At 41.4% G+C, this 26,718-nt stretch overlaps 1 protein-coding gene across 2 annotated transcripts in view; it reads left to right on the forward strand.

The window, feature by feature from the left end:
• Positions 1 to 26,160, forward strand: part of nucks1a (nuclear casein kinase and cyclin-dependent kinase substrate 1a) — a 74,397-nt gene extending 48,237 nt beyond the window's left edge. The window contains exons 4-6 of one of the 2 annotated variants that reach the window (XM_061688484.1): positions 14,442 to 14,591; positions 22,995 to 23,144; positions 25,016 to 26,160. In XM_061688484.1, the coding sequence (XP_061544468.1) occupies positions 14,442 to 14,591; positions 22,995 to 23,144; positions 25,016 to 25,263 (548 nt within the window). In that variant the 3' untranslated portion in view covers positions 25,264 to 26,160. The remainder of the gene's footprint in view (positions 1 to 14,441; positions 14,592 to 22,994; positions 23,145 to 25,015) is intronic. The other variant, XM_061688483.1, reaches the window with a different exon arrangement.
• The last annotated feature ends 558 nt before the right edge of the window (positions 26,161 to 26,718 follow it).

Raw genomic sequence — 26,718 nt, forward strand, 5'->3', positions numbered from 1 at the left:
CGCAATGCAGACAGAAAAGGTAATTGAAAGCTTTTTTTTCCACGTCCCACGACAGCAATTTTAACAATTTACCGTGGGTACGGAAAGTATTCAGACCCCTGAAATTTTTCACTCAATTCAATCATTTTTTAAAAAATTTTTCCCACTCAATGTACACACAGCACCCCATATTGACTGAAAAAAAAAAACGGAATTGTTGAAATAAAAATTTACAATTCTGTTTTTTTTCTGTAAATATAGGGTGCTGTGTGTACATTAATGAGGGAATAAATAATTTAAATAATTTTAGCAAATAGCTGCAATATAACAGAGTGAAAAATTCAAGGGGGTCTAAATGTAGTAACTGCACAGGTTGTGCTTCGAGCAGAAGTAGGGACTGGTTTCAAGGACAATGACAACCACACAAGCTCCCATTCACCACCACCACCAAAGAATAAAATTCAGATGTGGATAAAACTGTGCTATATTTTATGCGCAAGGTACAACCCCAATTCCAATGAAGTTGGGAAGCTGTGTTAAACGAAATAAATTCAAACAGAATACAACGATTGGCACATCATGTTCGACCTATATTTAATTGAATACACAACAAAGACAAGATATTTAATGTTCAAACTGATCAACTTTACTGTTTTTAGCAAATAATCATGAACTTAGAATTTTATGGCTGCAACGCGTTCCAAAAAAGCTGGGACAGGGTCATGTTTACCACTCTGTTACATCACCTTTTCTTTGAACAACATTCAATAAATGTTTGGGAACTGAGGATACTAATTGTTGAAGCTTTGTTAGGTGGAATTCTTTCCCATTCTTGCTTGAGGTACAGCTTCAGCTGTTCAACAGTCTGGGGTCTCCGTTGTCGTATTTTACGCTTCATAATGCGCCACACATTTTCAATGGGAGCCAGGTCTGGACTACAGCAGGCCAGTCTCGTACCCGCACTCTTTTACAACGAAGCCACGCTGTTGTAACACGTGCAGAATGTGGTTTGGCATTGTCTTTTTCATGGACGCCCCTGCTTATTTCAGCAAGACATTGCTTGGATGGCAGCATGTTTCTCCAAAACCTGTATGTACCTTTGAGCATTAACGGTGCCTTCACAAATGTGTAAGTTACCCATGCCATTGGCCCTAACACAGTCCTATACCATCACAGATGCTGGCTTTTGAACTTTGCATCCATAACAGTCCAGATGGTTCTTTTCCTCTTTGGCCCGGAGGACACGACGTCCACAATTTCCAAAAACAATTTGAAATGTGGACTCGTCGGACCACAGAGCACTTTTCCACTTTGCATCAGTCCATCTTAAGATGAGCTCGGGACCAGAGAAGCCGGCGGCGTTTCTGGGTGTTGTTGATGGCTTTTGTTATGCATAATAGAGTTTCAAGTTGCACTTACGGATGTAGCGCCGAACTGTATTTACTGACATTGGTTTTCTGAAGTGTTCTTGAGCCCATGCGGTGATATCCTTTCCACATTGATGTCGGTTTTTGATGCAGTGCCGCCTGAGGGATCGAAGGTCACGGGCATTCAATGTTGGTTTTCGGTCTTGTCGCTTACATGCAGTGATTTCTCCAGATTCTCTGAACCTTTTGATGATTATATGGATTATACGTAGATGATGAAATCCCTAAATTCCTTGCAATTGTACGTTGAGGAACATTGTCCTTAAACTGTGACTATTTTCTCACACACTTGTTCACAAAGAGGTGAATCTCGCCCCATCTTTGCTTGTGAATGACTGAGCAATTCAGGGAAGCAATCATGGCACCCACCTGTTCCCAATGAGCCTGTTCACCTGTGGGATGTTCCAAACAGGTGTTTGATGAGCATTCCTCAACTTTCTCAGTCTTTTTTGCCACCTGTTGCAGCTTTTTTGGAACGTGTTGGAGCCATAAAATTCTAAGTTAATGATTATTTGCTAAAAACAAAGTTTATCAGTTTGAACATGATTTGCAAATGATTGTATTCTGTTTAACACAATGTCCCAAGTTCCTTGGAATTGGGGTTGTAACAAAAGCCTGGACTATTGACCAAAGAGTAGAGGAGGAGAATTTGGAGGGAAAAAGTGCAAGTCTGGCAGCCCCATTTGTTCATGAATTTTTGTGCAATGTAAATTCTGTACAGAGTTATACTAAGAAATAAATTATTATTCTGTCAAAAGTACTTTCTGTGTTGTTTTTATGTTCAGATGTTTGAGAATTTCACTGAAGAAAAAAAAAAACATTGGTGCCAAAGTCATTGTTCTGCTTGATCTGTCTGCTTTCACAAAAAGTCTGTTTTTTTTCCTCCAGAAACAGATATGGTTGAAAGTAGCCTATATTTGGCTAGTGATTCTGGTCATAATGGTCATTGCACCGGACTATTGCAATATTAGTCGTTCGAACTGCTCTAAGTGCTAGAGGACTCTGCATCTTTTTGCACAATTGTTTTTTGTCAATGTCTTTATGTCTCCAAAGTGTTCTGTAAATTGACTGTCTGTTGTACTAGAGCGGCTCCAACTACCGGAGACAAATTCCTTGTGTGTTTTGGACATACTTGGCAAATAAAGATGATTCTGATTACTAAAGAACGGTATAAGCTAGAGACAAAAAAAAATTTCTGATGAAAGAAGAGAGTCCGATTTTTCTTTTGGTGGTTTTTGGTGTTTACATAGTCATCGTAGACAATATTCTGTAGGGCTTGAAACATGAGTGAAATTGCTTGAAAATACCTGGCAGTCTCGGGGTTCCCTGCTCAGGAAACGGCTGCCAGTGAATCAGTTAAACATGCTGCTCAGCTGTAAAGTGCTTGAAATGGAGAGGAGGAATTTTTAGGAAGCTTTGTTTGTGTGTTAAGAAGAAGTGACTTTTGGCTTTTCCCTGTCAGGGGTCGCCACAGCGAGTTACTCGCATGATTTGTTTGGCACAGTTTTTACACCAGATACCCTTCCTGACGCAACCCACCCATTTTTACCCTAGCTTTTTTTTTTTTAATAAAATAAAACCACCGGCAGTGGTTGGGGTACTGTCTGGGAATCAAAACTGTGCCGTCTGCATAAAAGGGAGCAGCATATACCACCACAGTACCGGTACTTGGGTGTGTCTTAGAGGCTAACATTTTTTCGGGATTCCCACAGAGTTCCTCAGGATTCCCACGGGATGGGAGTGAATTTCACAATTTTTATTTTTTATTTTTTTTAAACGCACTCTGAATAGGGATGGAGTGGGATCAATCTCTGTGGGAGTCTAATTCCTCTCGTGCGTTTTATGTCTTAACCACAGGTTAAAATGCCTAAAAGATGAAAAAGGAAGAGGGGAGTCTTTTTTTCTGTTTTATGCATAATAATGTCAAAATGAGTCTGTGGAATGGTTTGTTTGCATATGAAAAGTGCTTAATTTGGAGCAGTCCCTGCAACCCTGTCAGCCAGCCACCAGGGGGCAAACGCATGTTTAAGGCTTCATTAAGGGCCAGCATTTTGCTTCCGTGACCAACTTCAAAATAAAAGCTTAAAGCGGCCATTGATGTCCAATGTTGTAATATATGAAGCTGTTGTTTTCAATTGGACCTCTCAGCACGTTGGCAGAGAAGGCTGCGTGTCACAGTCAGACACTCTCAACAATCATTGGAGCGGCTGCCTTGATATTTCAGCTTTCGTTTGCCCTGAAAGGAGTAAAAAAAAAAAAAAAAAAAAAAAAAAAAATACCAGAAGTAAATAATGAAGGAAATCAGCTGTCGTGTTCTTTGCAGTTTGTGACCCTGCACAACTGACCAATGGTCAAGCAGAACAATGGAGACGTGCCCATCCTTGACAGGTTACAATATTGACGGGGATTTTCAAATGGCAAATTGCGTTTAATGCATTAACTGTATCTGCATCCATTAAGTTGGAATTCATGTTTGCATTTTGTAATAGAAATAAATAATAATAATAATGTAAATTTATCTAGTTAGCCTTTTGTAAAGTAGATTTTATTTTCAAAATTTTTTTATCTATCGCTTATTTATTTAAAGATTCATTTTGCACTCGAAACTGTAACATATTGTTTGAAAAGTAGTGCAATGAAAAATATTTTTCCCAAACATGCAGAATGATCATGATTGATAATCGTGATTAAAATTTTGATCGAAATTATCGTGATTATTATTTTGGCCATAATCGTGCAGCCCTTTGATGTTGTGTCGTCAATTTATATTCAAGTCCCCTACCCATTTCGTGCGTTAGTACCCACCCACTCAACTCGGCGGAACGGCAATGCAGCATTTCTGGGTTTTAAGCGAGCGAGAATACAGTTTATAAAGTATACATGTTGTGTTTTATAGGCAATACTTAACTATATTTATAATTTATAATAGAACTGTGGATGAAATAGCGAAGCTTGCAGTCACTAGCCGGGTTTCCATGGGTTCCATGGGTTTCCACTGGCTCCTCTCAATGTGAAGGAGCAGCGGCTCTACTCTGAGATCCTCCCGGATGACCGAGCTTCTCAAGGAAGAGCCTGGACACCCTTCGGAGGAAACTCATTTAGGCCGCTCCTATCCGGGATATTATTCTTTCGGTCACGACCCACAGCTCGTGACCATAGGTGAGGCTAGGAACGTAGATCGACCGGTAAATCGAGAGCTTCGCCTTTCGGTTTAGCTCCTTCTTTACCACAACGGATCAATACAAAGTCCGCATCACTGCAGACACTGCACAGATCCGCCTGTCGATCTCCCGTTCCATTCTTCCCTCACTCCTGAACAAGAACCCAAGATACTTGAACTCCTCCACTTGGGGAAGGATCTCATCCCTGACCTGGAGAGGGCACGCCACCCTTTTCCGACTGAGGACCATGGTCTAAGATTTGAAGGTGCTGATTCTCATTCCAGCCACTTCACACTCTGCTGTGAACCGCTCCAGTGAGAGTTGGAGATCACGGCCTGATGAAGCCAACATAACCACATCATCTGCAAAAGGCAGAGATGCAATACTGAGGCCTCCAAACCGGACCCCTCTACGACTCGGCCACGCCTAGAAATTCTGTCCCTAAGTTATAAACAGAATCGGTGACAAAGGGCAGCCTTGGCGGAGTCCAACCCTCACCGGGAACGAGTCCGACTGACTGCCGGATATGCAAACCTAACTCTGACTCCGGTCGTACAGGGACTGAACAGCCCGTATCAGGGGGTTCGGTACCCCATGCTCCCGAAGCACCCCCCACAGGAGCACCCGAGGAACACGGTCGATCGCCTTCTCCAAGTCCAGACTGATTGGGTGACTGGTAGACTGGTTGGGTGAACTCCCATGCACCCTCGAGGATCCTGCCGAGGGTGTAGAGCTGGTCCACTGTTCCACGCCCAGGATGAAAACCCCACACTGCTCCTGCTGAATCTGAGATTCGACTTCCCGACGGACCCTCCTCTCCAGTACCCTTGAATAGACCTTGCCAGGGAGGCTGAGGAGTGTGAGCCCCCTGTAGTTGGTACACACCCTCCGGTCCCCCTTCTTAAAAAGGGGGACCTCCACCCCAGTCTGCCAATCCAGAGGCACTGTCCCCGATGTCAACGCGATGTTGCATGTTGCAGAGGCATGTCAACCAGGACAGCCTCACAACATCCAGAGCCTTTAGGGCTAATCTCATCCACCCCCGGGGGCCTTGCCACCGAGGAGCTTTTTCACCTCCTGTGAACATAGAGCTTATGTGCCTTGCCAAAAAGTTCCAGTTTTGTCTCATCTTTCCATAGGACGTTCTCCCAGAAGCTTTGTGGCTTGTCACTATGTAGTTTGGCAAATTCCAGTCTTTCTTTTTTGTATGATTTTCAACGGTGGTGTCCTCCTTGGTCGTCTCCCATGAAGTCCACTTTGGCTTAAACGGCAACGGATGGTGTGATCTGACACTGATGTACCTTGATCTTGAAGTTCGCCTATAATTTCTTGGGAGGTTGTTCTGGGCTCGTTTGTTTCTAATCTCGTGAGATGACTCTCCTTTTCTTCCTCTGGACCATGTTTAGTGTACTACACTCCATGTCACCAAAAAGCACAGTGATTACTTGTCACCCTTTAAATAGGCTTACTGATTATACATTTGAAGATACCTGCAATGCTAATTAGAGGACACGACTTGTTTGAACATGTCCCTATGGTGAAATTATTTTCTTTTCAGATGTTGGGAACAACCCAAGTAATCCATACCTACAAAGAAAGTAGAAAAATAAAATCAGAAATTAAGTTATGTATAATAATGTGAAATGACACAGGGAAAAAGTATTGAACACGCCAACTGGTATTTATTTCATACTTTGTACAAAAGCCTTTGTGTGCAATGACCGGTTCAAGATGCCTCCTGTATGGAGAAACTGGTTGCATGCATTGTTCCGGTGTGATTTTGGCCCATTCCTCCACACAAGCAGTCTTCAATTTGTATATTACTGTATTTTCCTCTGTGAACACATCCTAATTTGCCTGTATTTTGCTCTTCAAAGCTCGCTATTCTCCTTCATAACGTGGTTCCAGCCAGACCAATGTGCCAAGTGTACTGCACTACCCAATCATTTATTTTGGGGTTTGTGACGTCATGTGATCGAGCTGAGCGATTAGCATGATGTTTCCGTCAGACTGTCTTTTAAAAAAAAAAATATATATATATATATATTTTTTTATTATTGCTCATCCAAAACTCAAAGCTACATTATCGGTATCAGATCGGAAGTGAAAATGTCAGGACATCCCTTGAAAAAAACATGGCCACACGTAACAAGAGTGTTGACAGACTGAGTTGAAAGTAATCACATACTGTGATAAAGACTTTCTGCGACGTGACACCACCTCCATGTTTTGACGTCCGCCACAAGACATGAGAGGAAGCACCCTGATCAACGGATTTGTGTCTGCGATAACTGCAGAAACATTACAAACCTCATGCAAACCTTGGTCTTGAACGCGAGAGTTTTACGTCTCACCAGACGAATGTGGAATAACATGCAGACAGCTGAGGACCTCCGTGACCCTGGAGAGAACAAACAATTCCGCCAAGGCCACCTATCGCCAATATGTAATGTGGAAAATCCCCAAGGACATTATATTGGATTCAGAGAGAGAACAATTATGCAGCTCGGAACCATGTCATATTTTCAAAGCGTGTATGGTATATTAATACTCCACTCCTAAAATGTCTGCATATTTACCTATACGATTTTAGAATTGTTCTAAATTAAGTGAAAATAAATATCCTTTAAAATTAAAACTCAGAAATCAAAGTGTTACCGTAATTTCTCCTGCATAATGCTCACCCCCCCCCCTCCCCCCCAAAAATAGTCAAGTCAATAGCGCGCATTATACACAGGTATAGAAGAAAATGAATAAGAGTTTCACATTTTATAAATGTATGCTGCCATCTAGAGGTTATGAAAAAGCTATACCTTTTCTTTACAATATGCCACTGCCCCCTATAGGTTATGAAAAAGTTGTACACTTTCATTCAAGTATCCCACCTAGTGGTAATGAAAAAGGTGTGGCCTACACTTTCATTCCAATATGACAGGGGTACATATGACTGCATATATGTACCATTGTGCTCACAAGTTTACATACCCAGGCAGAATTTGTGAAATATATTTTATTTATTTCAATGACTGAACAACAACCATTTCTTTGTGGTTATGTTTTGTTTAATGATAATGCTTTTCTGAAATGCTTGACAGTTTAATTTGAATCCCATTAAAATAAAATGTAATGTTTTGCCCGGTCCTTTGTTTTCTTTAAAGGTCAGATGACAAAGATGTTATGGGGTCAGTTAAAATTCTTATATGCATTGTTTATATGTTATGTAATACATGCACGTAACTTCCAGCAAGTATTCAACCGTAGTTTAGCTAAAAATGACACATATTGAGTCCTCCCCGAACATACATGAAGCTCAAGACACCGGGGTGTGGTTACTCTATCCACCACAAGGGCTACCAGAAGTGACGTTGCAATTGACAAACACACCGCGCTACACTCTATATGCAATGGTGAGCAACGTGTTGGAATATGAGGAGGAGGAGGAATTCGACGTACAGGAGCACCCAACTGATCTTGGCATCGTCAAAAGGTACATGTCTGAGCCGATCAGGAGGTCAAAACCTGACAGTGACGACGACGAGCAGCCAAGTAGCAGAAAAAGAGAGTGGCCACTGAGTCGATGTGACGGTATGTCAAAAGCATGTCTTTTTATACAGTCATGGCTAGAAAAATAGCACATCAGGGGTGCAATATTTTTTTGCACGACTATACGTATTATATATTCATGTTTCAGTAACACGACACAAGCTTTTACGTAGGATGCAGTTTTCCTATATATTGTGTGCCCCTCGCTCGAGTAGCGTTATAACACGCCACACAGAAAGTCTTATTGGCTTGTCATATAGGCAAAAGTACAGACCGTACTGAAAAGTACTGCGTGGGTCTTTTTTCCCGACTCCCCATATACGAGGACATCCTCACCTCTTGTCTCCGCCGCTACGCTGATGCTCCGTGGCAGCTGCGATATTTAGTTCTGTTGCTGGCGGTTGAGGTCCCGATGGCTTTAGGAAAAACAGTTGGCGCCACAGCTGGTTTCAGCCTCTACCTCTGTATACCTCTTTCTCAAAACACGCCGGTTCAAAATGATCAGCACGCTTGCTAGGCACCCATAGCTGACCACGTTTCTTCCCCTGTCGAGTGACTTTCCCTATCCACTGGTCACGCATTCCCTTTTCACTTGGAAAGCCAAGAAAAACTCTTGCCACTGCCTGAAACATTTGCAGAACCAATTGCCACACAATAAACCATCGTGACATCGTGAGACAACAAATATACAAGGGTGGGAACAACAGCATGGAACAATAGCACACAGCACCGAATGAACAGGTTGTTTGGCTAGTGTGACGTCACAGCGCCGGAAAGAGACGAAAACCGGAAGGCACTGGATGAAAAAACAGAAGGTGCATTATGCATCATATTTATCGATTTAACTGCTGTATATCTGCTATATAATCACTTCGAAATGGCAGATGTGGTTTGTAAAGGGGTTCTTGCGTTATCAAGATTTTATTCATTTTTTTATAAATCTTTGTCCTTTGACCTTTAAAGAATTGTACACATCAATTGTACATTGAGGAACATTGTCCTTAAACTGTTGGACTATTTTCTCACACACTTGTTCACAAAGAGGTGAACCTCGCCCCATCTTTGCTTGTGAATGACTGAGCAATTCAGGGAAGCTCATTTTATATCCAATCATGGCACCCCCCTGTTCCCAATTTGCCTGTCCACCTGTGGAATGTTCCAAACAGGTATTTGATGAGCATTCCTCAACTTTCTCAGTCTTTTTTTGACACCTGTCCTAGCTTTTTTGGAACGTGTTGCAGCCATAAAATTCTAAGTTAATGATTATATGCTAAAAACAATAAAGTTTATCAGTTTCAGCATTAAATGTCTTTGTCGTGTATTCAATTAAATATAGGTTGAAAATGATTTGCAAATCATTGTACTGTTGTTTTTATTTGTTTAACACAATGTCCCATCTTCATTGGAATTGGGGTTGTACAGAGATGAAAAATGCCTGATCTCCATGGGGGTCTAACTTATTCTGGAGAAGAATGTTGTTTGGATCTGATTTGCAGCCGCAACCCCGCACATATCAGTCAGATTTGGAGATAAGATTCTTCATGGGTGGAGGAGGGGCCCTTCGTATCTTAGTGGACATTGGTTTTAGGCGAGGGCCAACGGGAGCAATGTATTGGTGTGGTGTGCAGTGGATACCAACATTAACAAGGGCCTTCATCCTGTCCGTCACATCTAATAGAGTAAGCTAGATGATAGTGAGTGTTGTCTTGGGCTTTGCTCCAATGGAGAGATTCCAAGTGCTGCCTCATCTCATTCCTCATTCGTTCTTCCGATTGTTTGGGTGACACTGGTGACTCCATCTGTGCCTCGTGTCGTCTTCTCTTGTTCCTTCGATTGTTTAGGTACAACTGGAGACTCCTGCGGCTTTTGTCCTTCAGCCCTGCCAACAAGGCAAATGTTTTCCTTTCGTGCCGCTGGGTGGTGCACACGGTAAAGAATGTCAGCCAGTAACCTAACCCCTTTTTTATTGAGACAGAAACCATCTGCCTTGTGAAGATGTCTGCACTCCCAAAAAATGAAGAAATTGTCAATGAAGCTCACGAATAGCGCAATACACACTTCTTTGAGCCACTTATTTAATTGACTGAGCCTGCTGAAACGTTCATCTCCAGATCGTATCATTGGTGGAGGTCCACTTATGAAAACCTTAGCATCCAAGCATTGCACCTTTGTTAGGAGATCAATGAAACCTTGTTTCAATACCTCTGATTGCTGCTTAATATCCAGGGCCCCTGTGTGTATAATGATAGATTTCACAGTTGGGTGGTCTCCATGATTATGAATATTACTTTTTTGTGATATCCGACACCATATCGTAGCTCGATGGCTAATTGCGCAAACTACGTTTGTGTTCTTCTCGCTGCAAAAACATTTCACATCCTTGACAGCTCCATCAGCAACTATTAAAGTTTGCAGTGCCATATTTTTCTTGCATGATTTAATTGAATACTTTTCAGTGGTGGTTGGGGATGAGCATTCTTTGCCATTTTTTTTTTTTTTCCCCCCCATTCTCTGTAGCGACTGGCCACGGCCGCTCTCTCGGGGTTGAAGACACACCCAATGGAGGCCAGCCAGATTCCTCGGCAATCTGCTGGTGTCCTGTCCTTCCTTTTGGATGCTTTCCCATATCTCTAGGCTTTGTTCCCACTAAATTACAGGGAGAACTGCTGGATGATCCATTACCATTTCCACAGTCCACATCTGTCGTCTTTGTAGAGCTAAGTGGCTGTGTGTTAGCATGATCCTGCTTAACATTGGTAGAGTGGTTTCATTACCCGACTGACATCTGACTTTAAATCCACATACACTTCAAGATGGTGGATTTTTATTTCCAGGGCCGCCATCTTCTGTAGGAGTTGGTGATAGTCTTCCGTGGAAAAGGGAGTCATCTTGTTGCTAATTAGCAGGCCACGCTCATGTAATGGTGAGGGGTTATGAAAAAAATATTGGAATATGACAACAACTGACTGTAGCTACAAAAGAAAGCACAGTCCCACAGGTTTAAAAATATCCAGGAGTCATAGCTTTTAATTTCTTTGGAAGAAGAAAAACAAGCTAATGAGCAAGAAAAATGTAAACTGAGGCGATGAAAGCAGACCAAGCAAAAAAGCGTCTGCACTGTATGAGAGCAAGAGCGAAGAATACAGAGGTGCAAGTGTTTGCACCCTTCCTGATTTCAAACTTTTTGGTGTTTTTGTCACACTTGTGGTGTCTTTGACTATTTAAATTTGTTTGGCGATGGGAAACAAATAAACACAAAGTCTCTTTTGTCTTACATAGCTGTGGAGGAATTTTGCCCCACTCATCTTTGCAGAATTGCTGTAATTCAGCCGCATTGGACGGTTTTCAAGCATGAACTGCCTTTTTAAGGTCATCCCACTGCATTTCATTAGGAATCAGGTCAGGACTTTGACTAGGCCACTCCAAAGTATTCATTTTATTTTTCTTCAGCCGTTCAGAGGTGGACTTGCTGGTGTGTTTTGGATCATTGTCCTGCTGCAGAAGGTCATGAACAGATGGCCGGACAATTCTCCTTCAGGATTTTTTGGTACACAGCAGAATTCATGGTTCCCTTTATCACAGCAAGTCTTCCAGGTACTGAAGCAGCAAAACAGCCCCAGACATCACACTACCACCATATTATAATGTTGGGATGAGGTTCTTTATCTGAAATGCAGTGTTACTTTTACGCCAGATGAGAGACAAACCTTCAAAAAAGTTCAACTTTTATCTCGTCGAAGCATAGAGAATTTTCCCAAAACTCTTGGGGATCATCACGATGCCTTCTGGCAAAATTGAGTTTTAATGTTCTTTTTCCTCAACAGTGGTTTTCGTCTTGGATTCTACCATGCAGGGCATTATTGCCCAGTCTCTTTATTATAGTGGAGTCATGAACACTGACCTTAACTGAGGAGAGTGACGCCTGCAGTTCTTTGGATGTTGTTGTAGGGTCTTTTGTGAGCTCTTTTGGTTGGCCGGCCACTCCTGTGAAGGTTTCACCACTGTTCCGTTTTCCCCATTTGTGGATAATGGCTCTCACTGTGGTTCGCTGGAGTTCCAAAGCATTAGAAATGGCTTTTAACCTTTTCCACATTGCTAGATCACCATTACTTTTTCTCATTTGTTTCTGAATTTCTTTAGATCTCTGCATGATGTCTAGCTTTTGAGGATCTTTTCGTCTACTTCACTTTGTCAGCCAGGTCCCATTTAAGTAATTTCTTAATTGAGAACAGGTGTGGCAGGCAGTATGTGGCCAGGGTGTGGCTAGAGAAATTGAACTGAGATATGATAAACCACAGTTATGTTTTAGGGGGGCAAATCACTTTTTCACACAAAGCCATGTAGGTTTGGATTTTTTTCCTCCTTTAGTAATAAAAACTTCATTTTGTATTTGTTGTCTTTCATTAATATTTATATTAAATATTGGTTGAACATGATTTGCAAATCATTGTATTCTGTTTTTATTTGTTTAACACAACGTCCCAACTTCATTGGAATTGGGGTTGTACTATGTGATATGTGAAACTAATCCCAAATTTCCAAATCCATGTGCTCCCAAGCTTCTAGCTTTACTGCCTTTCCACCTGTTCTCACAATATATTTTAACCTTCTCCTAATCATCATGTCAACCAACTCCCTAGCTTTTCCTTTCATAGTCCTCACACTCAGTTTTCAGCTTTGTGCTTTCCTCTTTATGCCAAAAACCCAGTTTCCACCTCTCCTTCGTCTTCGACTCACAGTAGCTGAATTACCATCACCGCCCTGTAGGTTAACAGCCCTGGTGACGGACGTTGTTAACCCGAGCCATGACTGAACCGGTATGGAATTCTTGCTCATATTTGTTTGGCGAAGTTTTAAGCCGGATGCCCTTCCTGACGCAGCCCTCTGCCTTTATCCGGGCTTGGGACCGGCCTACACTATGCACTGGCTTGTTCGCCCCGTAGGGCTGCATTAACGCCATGCTATCTATGTCTTATAATATTACCCTCTAAGATTATTCTTCGGTCTGATGTATTTTAAGAGTGGATTTGTCTCGATTCTAGGGATCGTGTCGGCGCCGACACTCTTAAATATTGAGGAACACAGAAACAACGAAAAATAAAAATGTCTTACCCGATTGTTTTTATTATTAAATAAAAGTGGGTTTCCCAGACGAAGTCTTATTTTATTTTTTTAGGACATTTTGTGATTGTCCCACCTGATTTTTTTTTTTTTTTTAATTTATTATTTTTTAAAATTTATATCTGGGGTCTTTAGCAGATAAAAAAAACATTTTAAAATTTTATAAATTCTTGTGTACCAGGCCTAAATAACACATGGATGCTGCCAAATGCCACAGAGAGGAAGAGCTCAGCTTCCTAGATCAAATAGACACAGGTGCAATTGGGCTCAGGACTAGGCAGCTCCGCGCAGGTGAAGGCCTGGATGTGTCGGCCCTCCCCCACTGCGTAAGTACTGAGCGCAACAGTGGCTATTCGGGCAATTGTCAGTTCCTTAGTAATAATGACTTGGCCCATTTGTACCACTATGGAGCGCAATTAGCCATCGAGCTATGCCTGCAACTGAAGAAATGCATCTTCCCTGAAGTGTTCTGTGTTATTTGGGCAATGGTCTCTTTGTTGTGCGGGCTCACCAACTGGCGGGCAGGGCCGTCCGAGTCACCGCAGCCTCGCTCTGTGTGGCGCGCGTGGATCCACAACAGAGACACTTAAGGGAATGTTAACTGTGCATCACGTTCGCTAGTCTGCTAGCTTGCGAGCGGACGGGTGGCGGGAATGGATGATATCTGTTGCTAGAGATAGTTGAAGGGTAGAGAAGAAAGAATGGGTAAGAGTTCTGATCTGTTTATCAAGGTTGTTGGTTTAGCGAGTGAAGGCTTTCAAACAGATTAATAGCTGACTGACTCGCGTTCGCTCACCAGCAAGGGTCCCCCACCAGGTGGACCTGCTGGAAAGTTATTGCAGTAGTGTAGTTGTTTGTTTTGTCAATCCTGGATGTGCACGTTATATGTACTATATATTTATTTTTTAAAAAATCAAATGAATATGATGCATGCTGCATGAAAAAACAGATTTGCTGCGTTCCAAATTATTAGGCATATGCTGTTTTTGTTTATTTCCCAGTGACCCTGGAGTGGACGAGTGAAAAATAAATCACTCTCACTATTTAATTTCAGTAAGATATTTGTATATAAACACTAACAATTTAGTTCAATCACTGTTTGATCACCAATACCTTGAATATGTGTATTGCATGTTATGTTATTTCCAGTTTATACTCTGTTTGTTTTGTTTCATCAGTGGCATTGATCTTGTTTTTTGTGATTTTACAGATTGCAGTGATGATGACAAGGATGTCAGCCGAAAGCGAACAATACGTCAGGCGGCTTCCAAAGCAGTCTCAAAACAAAGGGAGATCCTTCTGGGTGATGGAGGAAGTGAGGATGAAGAGCATGAAGATCAGGAGGAAGCCTACCTTGACCGTAAGTACATTGTGTTTTGGCCTTGTGTAACAACACATCATGCATTAAAATCCCAACAAACATATATAAAAATAATTACCGAAATGTTTTAAATGTGTGAACTAGAAACGAGTTTGTATATATTATATTTATATTTTATATATATTTATATTTTCCCAAAAACTATCACGGCAAACGAGTCGTTGTTTTTTATGCCACTGATATATTAGAGCATAATAATGCAATTTTTTTAAATTTTGCATTATGTGAATTGTTCTTTTTTTAAGAACAATTCACTTTGATTATAATTCAAAGAAAAATGAACATTGACATTTTAATGTAGAACAATAAATAAAATATCGTAGATACAGAAATTTAATCAAACAGACTGCGGCTCTGTTCACAAAAATTGCACTTAAACAATCCATAATGCTTTAACAGGCAATATACTGCCAATCAAGTTTCCAGTTGGTTAAGAAAAAGTGCCAAGCAGCAAGATAAATAACAACACAAGTACATCAAAGCAACCTGTTTTGAGTCAAGAGTTGTACTACTTTTCTAAAGTCTGCAACCTGTCTTTAAATGCTGCTTTCGCAACGAGTTCATTGGCTACATCTCTTACAATAGTGAGTATGCTGTACTGTATATAATGTGAGCATACGTGCAACCATATACGCTGTCACGTTTGTATTTGCATTGTTGGGCAAAGGGTTCTATAGTTGCAAGCTGATAGGAAACGAAAAATCTCCCATGTTTTTTTGTTTCCAGCTGAAGAAATTGGGTGGCATGGCGGTGTTTAAAATGGGTTTTGTCACTTTGAGGTTTTAGGTTGTTGTCTTTGTTGCGACTTCATACACATGTGCCATACCAGCTCGTTGGCGTTAAGAGGGATGGTCGCTTTCAACTGGCTTGAATCCAAATTGTTCCCACATTGTCACGGTGGTGTTAGGCTTTGGAACTAAATCCATTCATTCTATTAACTGTGCAGCTACCGGCTCGGTGTCAGAAAACTGATTTCCAGCAACATGACAGTACTAGGCCATAGCTCTGCGTCCTAAAATGCAGATTGATCATACTTTACACTGGAATTTGCCAGTGGATTTAAAGCTTCCTGAGGCTGAGGGGACACCACCTCATCAACACGCACCACCAGCACAGGGGTACCCCAAAGATGCTGCTGTTCTCTCTCTACACGAACGACTGCACCTCAACACACCCAGCTGTCGAACTCCTGAAGTTTGCAGACGACACCACAGTCATCGGCCTCATCAAAGTCGAGTCTGCATATGGACAGGAAGTGGAGCGGCTGGAGTTGTGCTGCCTCTGACACAACCTGTAGCCGAACACGCTCAAGACTTTAGAGATGATTGTGGACTTCAGGAGGCATCCTTTGCGAAATCTGCCCCTCACGCTGTCCAACTGCCCTGTTTCAACTGCCGAGACCTTCAAATTCCTGGGAATTACAGTCTCTCAGGACCTGAAGTGGGAGATCAAGATCAACACCATCCTCAAAAAGGCCCAGAAGAGGATGAACTTCCTGCAGCTTCTGAGGAAGCGGGCCCGCCACAGAAGGTACATACAGGTTTTGGAGAAACATATGCTGCCATCCAAGCAACGTTTTTATTTCATGGACGCCCCTGCTTATTTCAGCAAGACAATGCCAAACCACATTCTGCACGTGTTACAACAGCGTGGCTTCGTAGTAAAAGAGTGCGGGTACGAGACCGGCCTGCCTGCAGTCCAGACCCGGTTATCTACCGGCGGGAGGCGGGGTACACCGGTCGCCAGCCAATCGCAGGGTACATAGAAACAAACAACCATTCGCACTCATATTCACACCGAGGAAACCGGAGTGCCCGGAGAAAACCCACCGAGGCACGGGGAGAACATGCAAACTCCACACAGGCGGGGCCGGGCTTTGAATCCCGGTCCCCAGAACTGTGAGGCAGAAGTGCTAACCAGTCGTCCACCGTGTCTTTTGTATTTTCACATTGAGGTGCTGCGGGTCGTGGCCCTGGTTGTGGTCCCAGTTGAACCGCGGAGCACACGTAACGTCGGTGACAAGAGTTCCACTAGAGCCACTAGTACATCTTGTATTAATTAGGAAACGCAGCTACAATAAAAACCGAAAAATATTGTACCGTATTTTCCGGACGGTAAGCTGCTATGCGCTCTGAAGCCTGCGGCCTATGTAACGATGCTTCTAAAATATAGATTTATTTTTTATTTTTTCACTAACGGCTATCAGGGGACGCAATAAGTGAAAAAACAAGACGGGCCCAACTTGTTCGAACGTGATGCTTAAAACATGACCGTTTCCCATAATGCACTAAGGTTTGGGCATGCACAGATGCCTCCTGCGTGTAGAAGACAACGCTAGTTTTTGTCACGTAAAACGCAGCACGACACGCACGAACGCAAAAATAAAGTAATTCACAAATTCTGCCAGGGTATGAAAACTGGCAGAATTTGCACAACAGAATAAGCACAACTGTACATATTATACAGTCTTGCGTACCCCTGTCATATTGAAATGAAAGTGGAGGCTACACCTTTTTCATAACCGCTAGGTGGCGGTGGTACAGTGGGTACAGAAAGTATTCAGAACCCTTTAAAATTTTCAGTCTTTGTTGCAGCCATTTGCTAAAATAATTGAAGTTCTTTTTTTCCATTAATATACACACAGCACCCCATATTGACAGAAAAAAAACTGAATTGTTGAAATTTCTGCAGATTTATAAAAAAAAAAACTGAAATATCATACAGAGTTCAGACTCTTTGCTGTGACCCTCATATTTAACTCGGGTGCTGTCCATTTCTTCTGATCATCCTTGAGATGGTTCGACACCTTCATTGGAGTCCAGCTGTGTTTGATTATACTGATTGGACTTAATTAGGAAAGCCACAAAACCTGTCTATATAAGACCTTACAGCTCACAGTGCATGTCAGAGCAAAGGAGAATCATGAGTTCAAAGGAACTGCCGGAAGAGCTCAGAGACAGAATTGTGGCAAGGTACAGATCTGGCCAAGGTTACAAAAAAAATTCTGCTACACTTAAGGTTCCTAAGAGCACAGTGACCACCATCATCCTCAAATGGAAGACGTTTGGGATGACCAGAACCCTTCCTAGAGCTGGCCGTCTGGCCAAACTGAGCAATCGGGGGAGAAGAGGCTTGGTGAGAGAACTAAAGAAGAACCCAAAGATCACTGTGGCTGAGCTCCAGAGATGCAGTCAGGAGATGGGAGAAAGTTCTAGAATGTCAACCATCACTGCAGCCATCCACCAGTCGGGGCTTCATGGCAGAGTGCCCCAACGTAAGCCTCTCCTCAGTGCGAGACACGTGGAAGCCCGCATGGAGTTTGCTAAAAAAAAACACCTGGAGGATTCCAAGATGGTGAGAAATAAGATTCTCTGGTCTGATGAGGCCAAGATAGAACTTTTTGGCCTTAATTCTAAGCCGTATGTGTAGAGAAAACCAGGCACTGCTCATCACCTGTCCAATGCAGTCCCAACAGTGAAGCATGGTGGTGGCAGCATCATGCTGTGGGGGTGTTTTTCAGCTGCAGGGACAGGACGAAGGAAAGATGAATGCGGCCAAGTACAGGGATATCCTGGACGAAAACTTTCTCCAGAGTGATCAGGACCTCAGACTGGGCTGAAGGTTCACCTTCCAACAAAACAATGACTCTCAGCACACAGCTAAAATAATGGAGTGGCTTCAGAACAACTCCGTGACTGTTCTTGAATGGTCCAGCCAGAACCCTGACTTAAATCCAATTGAGCATCTCTAGAGAGACCTGAAAATGGCTGTCCACCAACGTTCACCATCCAACCTGACAGAACTGGAGAGGATCTGCAAGGAGGAATGGCAGAGGATCCCCAAATCCAGGTGTGCATCATTCCCAAATAGATTATGGCTGTATTAGCTCAAAGGGGTGCTGCTTCTAAATACAAAGCAAAGGGTCTGAATACTTGGGGCTGTGTGATATTTCAGTTTTTCTTTTTTCATAAATCTACAAACATTTCAAAAGTTCAGTTTTTCTTCTGTCAATATGGGGTTCTGTGTACATTGAGGGGAAAAAAATGAACGTACATTATTTTAGCAAATATAAAAAATATAACTGTGAAAATCTTAACGGGGTCTGAATACTTTGGACCCACTGTATCACACTGGGGAACACAATTTTTGTTGAGTTGGCTGGGGACCAGTTCAGGGAGTACCCTGCCTCTCAGCCAGAGTTAGCTGAGATAGGCACCAGCACACCCGCAACCCAAGTGTGAGGATAAGCGGAACGCAAAATGGACGGGTTGGTGGAACATGAACACACCTTTTTCTTCCCAAAAATAGCGAAATCCATTGTTCAGACAGAAATTGTCAGCTTTGTATAGCTAACTGGAAATTATATTGTTGCATATGTGCAATAATTAAGCATAGTTCATAAATCTTTGTTTGACTACAAACACTGACTACATACACCATGCCCTACCCACCCCCACAAGTGAATTCTCAACCTCGGGGAAAACATCTCTCCAGGGTCCATATTTTTTAGAAAAATATTTTTAAAGTGTGCTGCCATTATGAGCACCAACCACTCATTCGTATAAAGTAAACCAATTCTGATTCTTAGTTAGGACTCCCAAATCATTGAAGGGAAATTCCCCCCCTTCTCCCCACCATGTACACATCAAAATAAAAGTAGTGCATACTTTACGTTTTATTTTGATTTCATAAAGGCTTCAAGGGTCGGTCAGAGACCGTGGACAGGTCAGATGTGGCCCTCGGGCCGTACTTTGCCCAGGTTTGCTCTCACAACATCTTGGATGTCGGCGCTTTATACTCTTCCATATTTTAGGAATCTGATATTATCTGATATTTGATATTATGAGACCCTGTGCCATTAAAACGTTGTGCTTTGCGCAATGTCTTAAAGGCTTAACATATCCCAAGAATAATAAATCGAGGTTCTGGCTTGATCACAATCCCCATGACGTCAGACATATTATTGTTAAAAATATCAGTCCAGAAAGAATAAATCTTTGGGCATGTTACAAAACTATGAAGGTAAGTTGCAACAGAGATTTTGCATTTGTCTCACAAAGGTGATATATGTGGATAAATATTGAGCAATCTTTCTTGTGAAAAGTAGAGCGTGTATAATTTTATGTCCCGAATTGAAACAGGTTTTAATACTCTCAAGTGCTTGGTCCCATTGATCATTTGTGATAGGTTCACCAAATTATTTCTCCCACTTACAGAGGGGCAAAAGTAGGATTCCTATCTATGGGTAATGCAGGGCACAGTTAAATTGGTTCTGATTTGTTTCCAGATACGGATCATATCATGAATAAAAGCGTTGTTGTTACTGTATATAGTGACCTCTAGAGTTTGTTAGCAGCTATTGGAATAGGATGGCAGTCCTCCTGTTCAATCAGTACTAAATTAGGTGGGGGAGTTGTGGTATATAGCCAGAAAGTCAGTTTTTAAAAATGCCCAATGGTAGTGAAATGTGGGAGTGCCATCCTCCCACACGTTTTGGTTTGCAGAGATTTTGTTGTTGATAGCAAGCCATCCTGTTTTCAAGTGCCTCAATTATGTCACCGCAAGGCGTTGGAGAAATTCTTCTGCTCAGTGTCCTTGTAAATAGTTAAGAATGCTGTTTGTATTTGTGTTAATTATCACCTAAATAGTGTTCATAGACCTTGTGTGTGTTTATCCTCCGCTTCATATTGTTTGTTTGATTATTTTTCTACCACCATGAGTGAGTCTAGCGACTGAGGACCTGCCTCGTTGTGACTACCTTGAGCAAGCATGTGGCACGTGACTGTCACGGGTGAAAGTAATCTCCACTATAGACGCAGATTCACATTAACACCACTAGTATATGATTTGTATAGGATAAATTAAATCTTATTCCTATCAAAATACACAGATGTAGTAATATTTATATTCTCATAACTCAAAGGAGTTTCATAAAACTGATCTCAACGATGGAAAGACCAGATGGCGTATAATACATGGGTATGATTTTTCCTGATTTCTTGGGTCAATTTTAACAGTGTGCATTATACACAAGAGCGTATTATACATGAGAAATTACAGTATGTACTTTAGGCAACTATGTTCATGTTGTTGTTGATTAACAAGTGCATAATCTCAACACTAATTGATAATCATATTAATCAACCTTTAATATAGTTTACGAGTTCAACCTTTATACTTGCATCTTGGTGATGAAAAGTGACACTCTTTTTATGGTATTATTCTTTTATACTAAAGCCATAATTTAGTAACTAATATGATTCAGGGATCTAGTTTGATGTGCGTCCACATACGCATATATATTTTCCTTTTAAAAACAAAATACATTGAAAAGCAATATTACAAATCAGGTGTACGGCGGACACGGTCGCGAAAATGGAAGCAGGCAGGGGCGTATGTGACACAACACGCTTACATCGCCGATGCGTGGGCGCGGAAGTGAAGTTATTCGATTGAGGAGTGGGAAGACAGTGGTTGCAAGATGCGACACAGAATTGAGGAAAGAGAGAAAAAAGACCGATGGCGAAAGTGTGGCAGCATTTCATAGTGAAATGCAAGGCAAGCACCCATTCGTTGTCGCGCAGACCTTTCTCGGCGTTGAGTCAAGTTGGTGAAAAATAATGTTTATCCAAATAATCGATTTGTTTGATAGAGTTCAGTAGGATACGCAAGTACTAAAATACTTAACTGGAGCCCTACATTTAACTCCCCCATTATATTGTCATATTTTTATAGTTTTATAAAATCCTTGTTCGGGTCCTTGTGTGATTAAGCTGCACAGAAATTCTCCTCAAAATTAGAAAGTTGTGCCTCGAATGAAGAAATAATTAGCAAAACTGCTCCTCAAAGAAAACGACATAATTTTGAACCTTGTGTGTGTGTGTTGCTGAAGTGCTTCAACGGTCATTATTAACTAAAAGTATGAGTCCTGTCTCGGTGCGAGTAGGGCAAGTTATCGTTCCATAAATACAATGGGAACGACTTTTATTTTTTTTTTTTTCCTCCGGACTTTTCATTGTTGCGGTAACAACCAGCGGGCCACTCACGACGCAGCGAGCTGCTGGTGGAACGCCTTTGGCTCCATAGACGCAAACAACTGGAATATTTTAGGAAAGGTTAACTATTACGTTCGCTAGCGCGAGCTAACTAGCAAGTGTGCTACGGCGCTAAACGGCTCGCTCTGACTCGATTGTTGCGGCATTGGTTAAAACAGAGGTCACTAACTCGCAGTCCGCATCCGGACCAAGAAGAAGTCCTATACGTACCCACAACATAGCCAAAAAAAGAGAGGTTATGATTCAAGACAGATGGGGTGCTTCTATTTTAAGCGGCTCAACATATTACAGGCTTTACGGTCGTGATGAACTGTTCCAACCAATCACAAGCGAGTTCCGCCACCCATTCAGCCAATCAAATCTGCGTTGCAGTTGGTAATTCCTGAAATCACTGACGACGCACAGACCAGACAGAGTCGATCGAGAGGGAGGGAGAGGGGAAAAAAGATACTATCGTTTATCTTGAAAGTTTTGGGGAAAATATATTGCTTTTACAAATTTGCTATCGTGGCAGGCCGAAACACATATTGCGCGATAGCAAGAGGAATGGATAACAGAAAAATATTCTACCAACAGTATAAAAGACTAAAGAGTAACAACTGTAACAAAAATCTGCAGTATAGGGAGCCGCGAAGCAAGAACCGTGATATATCGGAAGGTTACTGTATCTGTATTGCGTGATAAGTTGCAGGACCTCTATGCTCCAGGGCTAAGACTCATTGTTTCCATGACGTGTGCATCCCGGGACTAACATAGTCATTCATCTTCCGTTCCGCTTCTCCTCACTAGGCTCGCGGGCGTGCTGGAGCCTATCCCAGCTAACTTCGGGCGAGAGGCGGGGTACACCCTGAACTGGTCGCCAGCCAATCACACAAACGTAGTCTCAAGTGTAAAATGATTATAGAGTAAGGTTTATGTTGCGCAATTGAACAGGATGCAGAATTGTTTTTATCCTATTACATAATATACTGCAATAATTGTCCCGCTGTAATTTTCTTGACACAACTTCAAAATACGGTAATTCAGACAAATTGTTCTGGGAGTGAATTTCTATAGGTTGGCCACTCTGAGTATTTGGTATCTAGTATTTAGTAGAGTAGTTGGCATTTAGAAAGTTTTTGAGCTGTCATCTGCAGCGGACATTTTTTCTGTCATTTTATGACCTGGACCAAAGGTACTAATCCTATGGTACCATCCAACCAATCATTGATTCTATACATCACCGTTTTGACGTAGAAAGTGACGTGATACTTTTGCGGGTATTTAACAAGTGACACCCGAGGGACATCTGCAAGTGTTTGACCCAGCCCTTAACCTCTTTGTGCAGCTGATGAATCTGGCAGCGATGAGGACTTCATGGTAGAAGATGACGATGACAGTGACTATGGTCACTCCAAAAAGAGAAGCAAGAAGGTTATACGACGAGGCCGAATGGACAAGGAGAAAAAATCTCCCAAACCCAGATTAAAGGCTACAGGTAAGATTTAGTTTCAACACAGCTACTCCTTCAGTCTTCAAGCACAAACATATATATTTTTTTATTCGTCACTCTTAATATTCAAAAAGCTGTATTTTATTTCATTGGCTTTAAAATTCATTTGACTAAAAATGACCCTGTGTGAACTTCATTCATATGAAATTTGTCTGAAGCATTTTGGCTAAAACGTTTAAAATGGTTCCCATGTCATTTTGCAGTACAAGTGGTACTAAAAATGTTAATTTGTAAGTCTTAGCATTATTCGGTGCGAGGATAAGACGGTGAACCCCAGTATGGGATCCCTAGCCCCCAAAGGTTTGGGAACCCCTGGTCTGTAGTATGGAAGTGGCTTGGCTGCAAAAGGTTTGAATAATCCATCAATCCCATCCATCTTCTAAACTGAAAATGTTGATCACATCTTTGACTCCAGGTAAAGGTGACATGCAGCCCAAAGAGCATTTTGTTTGCCCTGTACAAATAAATGCTGTACCTTTTAAACCGCAAATACTGTAAGGTTTTCTTTTTACTGCAAGTCGCCCATCGACTTGAATTTTGGTCGACAATTTAGCCATAAAATGGTGTAAAAATCATACATTCATGTAAAATACTCCCAACTTTGTACTCTTACTCATAGATGAAGCATATAGAATGATTGTTTAAACTTTAGTCTTGGCAAATCAACTGCTTATGGTTCAATATTAAAACAGACTTTTATCTTCAGTGAAAGAAACTTCGAATGAGAGTCTACAGGTTTGCAGTAACTCTCAAACTCCAGCAAAGTTCCCAGTGGTTGAGAGGGTCCAACCTTTTGGTCGTTCTGTCACGTCAAAAGAAGGAAAGGAGTCCGGAATCCAGATTCGTCAGGGAGCTGTTAATTAGTTTAAGATCCGGGTGAGATAAATTAGGTGTCCTTTGGTGGCCGTCTTGGACAGCAGGGAAGCAGGGCGGAATGCAGAATCTATCAGTTGTTGGGGGGGACATTGGTCAGACATTGGTCTATATATTTTTTAAAATGACTGTTAGGTTTAATTCCATTATTTTATTTATTTTTTTATTATTATTATATCAAGACTCGAATTTATACAAATACAAAAGTATGTGAAGTTGTTTTATAAGTTTCCATGGTATCGTTTGTAGGGTTGGGCATCGTTTGAATTTGAACAATTCCGTTTTTGATAACGGTTCCTTAGTTGGTTGGTTGTTTATATGTGCCCTGTGACTGGCTGGCGACCAATTTAGGGTGTACCCCACCTCTCACCCGAAGATAGCTGGGATAGGCTCCAGCACGCCCGCGACCCTTGTGAGGAGAAGCTATACGGAAAATGAATGAATGAATAAATAGCATGCAAGAGAAGACATCTATACAAGTATATTCACAAAATAGTCAATCTAAACTATTGTCCATGCAGAAACTATCCAATTAAATCTATCTGCAATGTTGTTTGTTTGAGTGCTGAGTTTTGAGATCGGATTTAATAGATGCTGATTTAATGTCTTTTGCGGAGCCGATCAGTAACGTCATTGATCGGATTATGACATTAAAGCCGATCAGCATAAAATGCAAAATATCGGCCTATACCGATCAACCCGATAAAATCGGTGTGAAGTCTAATAAAAATATTAAAATGAAACCTATTGAAGCCATAACTTATTGATTCCGATTATAGAGTAATGATTGTTGAACAGTATGCTGAATTATTTTTTTATCCTATTACAAAGTATACTGCAACAACTGTCCCGTGGTAATGTTCTTGACAAAATGTGGACAAATTGTTGCGGAAGTGAATTTCTGTAGGTTGGCAGCTCTGGAATTATCATTATTATCACGAATATGCAGACAGTTTCTATTTTCCTCCCCCCTGCCTTCCTAGTAAACCCCAGCCCTATGAAAGGTAAGGGGAAAGGCATCAGCACCAAGGCTCTGGAAAAGAGTTCACCCAAAGAGGAGGAGGATGATGATCCTGAGAGTCCCTTTGAGGAGGAAGAGGGGGAAGCTGAGAAGAAAGATGCCTCCCCTGCTCCCAAGATCACAAAGAAGGGTACTGGAGAGGAGGATGAGGAGGAGGATGAAGAGGAGGAGGGTGGCTCAGAGGAGGAAGCTCCCTCTGGGGAAGACTAGATCGTACCCCATAAAGTGTCCATGTTTATTTTTTATTATTTTGTTTGTTTGTTTTTGTTTGTTCTCTTGGTGGCCTGGCTACATGGTTTGGACTAGATGTGCTTGTCTTTTCTCTGCTGACCTTGAGCATGGATCACAGTTTACCCATATGATCATCTGATGTCACGCTCAGTTTCACCCGTTCTTTTTGAGCTTGTCACCCCTGACTTCTCCATCTTCGACTAAGAGGACATTTTATAAGGCTTATGAAACAAGTCTGCTGAGGATATTTGTTTCCGGTTCATTAAGAGAATCCGTCCTGTGTAAACAAATGATTTCATTCATGTTCATGTTCTTCCCTCAAATTGTGTAAGGCACCAAATTTACACTGTGAGAAGTCAGCATGTGCAGTGCGGTGATTTACAGACATTTTACTTTTAAACTAAAATGTTTTAATGTTCGTTCATTTTACCATTGCTACATTAAGAAATCACAAATATTTTGCTGGGTTAAAAGCTGTGTTTTGTTGATTTTTGATTTTGCTGCTTTGTGGGCCGAGCAGTAAACCGCGAGAATAAAAACAAATTGAAGGTTGCAATTTTGGAAATGATTAATTTGGTTGAATGTACATCCCAGTTCGCCGTTAGGTCTGCTGTGTCAGTGACATAAGACATTAATTACACTTGATAAACCAGCACGTGTTAATATACAATTTACTATAAACATCAGAGAAGGTCCAATTTTTCTCCTGTTTGCTTCCATTTATGATTTCTTATGCTTCATAATTTGTAACCATGCACAATCACTGCATTCTCACTGTAGCCATTTAATCATTTGTACCAGGCAGGAACCACGTAAATGTTAATTTTTTTGGGGGGTTATTTTGTTGTTGTTTTTTTTTTTTGTGTCTTTTTTGTTTTGTTTTGTTTTGTTTTGTTTTGTTTTTTTAGAAATGATTTTTTTTCTTCCTTAAATTTGTGGTTTATCTTTCTCGTTCATTGTATTAGTTCTATATTAAGATTTTTTTTGTAATGTTTGTTTTTTAAGAAACAAAATAAAATGTATCTTGATTTTAAAGAAAAACTGTCATGCCCAATCCGTTCTGCATGACAGTCAGACTTCTTGCCTTTTTCCACTTTTATTTTGAGTGTGATCAAAGTATATACAGTAAACTGTCCGCTTTGACTCGGATCGAGACAATTGATCTTCCCGGTCCAAATGCACATTCGGCCTCAACCAAATGAAGTTGAATACAAAAGCAAAAATTGATAGAATCCTGTCGTAAAGGCCGTGGCAATTCCAGTGGGAGTAAAATGTAAACCCTGTGGAATTTAATGTCTACATAAATTGGTTTTAAAATGTAATCTGATCTAAAGTGCGAGAAAAAAAACTGACTGCTTAAACTAATACCACACAAAACATTTTTGTTTCCAGATTTTTATTGAAAATATAAACATTCACAGGAGATGTAGGGGG

The sequence above is a fragment of the Phycodurus eques genome, chromosome 10, assembly GCF_024500275.1.
Source record: "Phycodurus eques isolate BA_2022a chromosome 10, UOR_Pequ_1.1, whole genome shotgun sequence".
Taxonomy (NCBI): domain Eukaryota; kingdom Metazoa; phylum Chordata; class Actinopteri; order Syngnathiformes; family Syngnathidae; genus Phycodurus; species Phycodurus eques.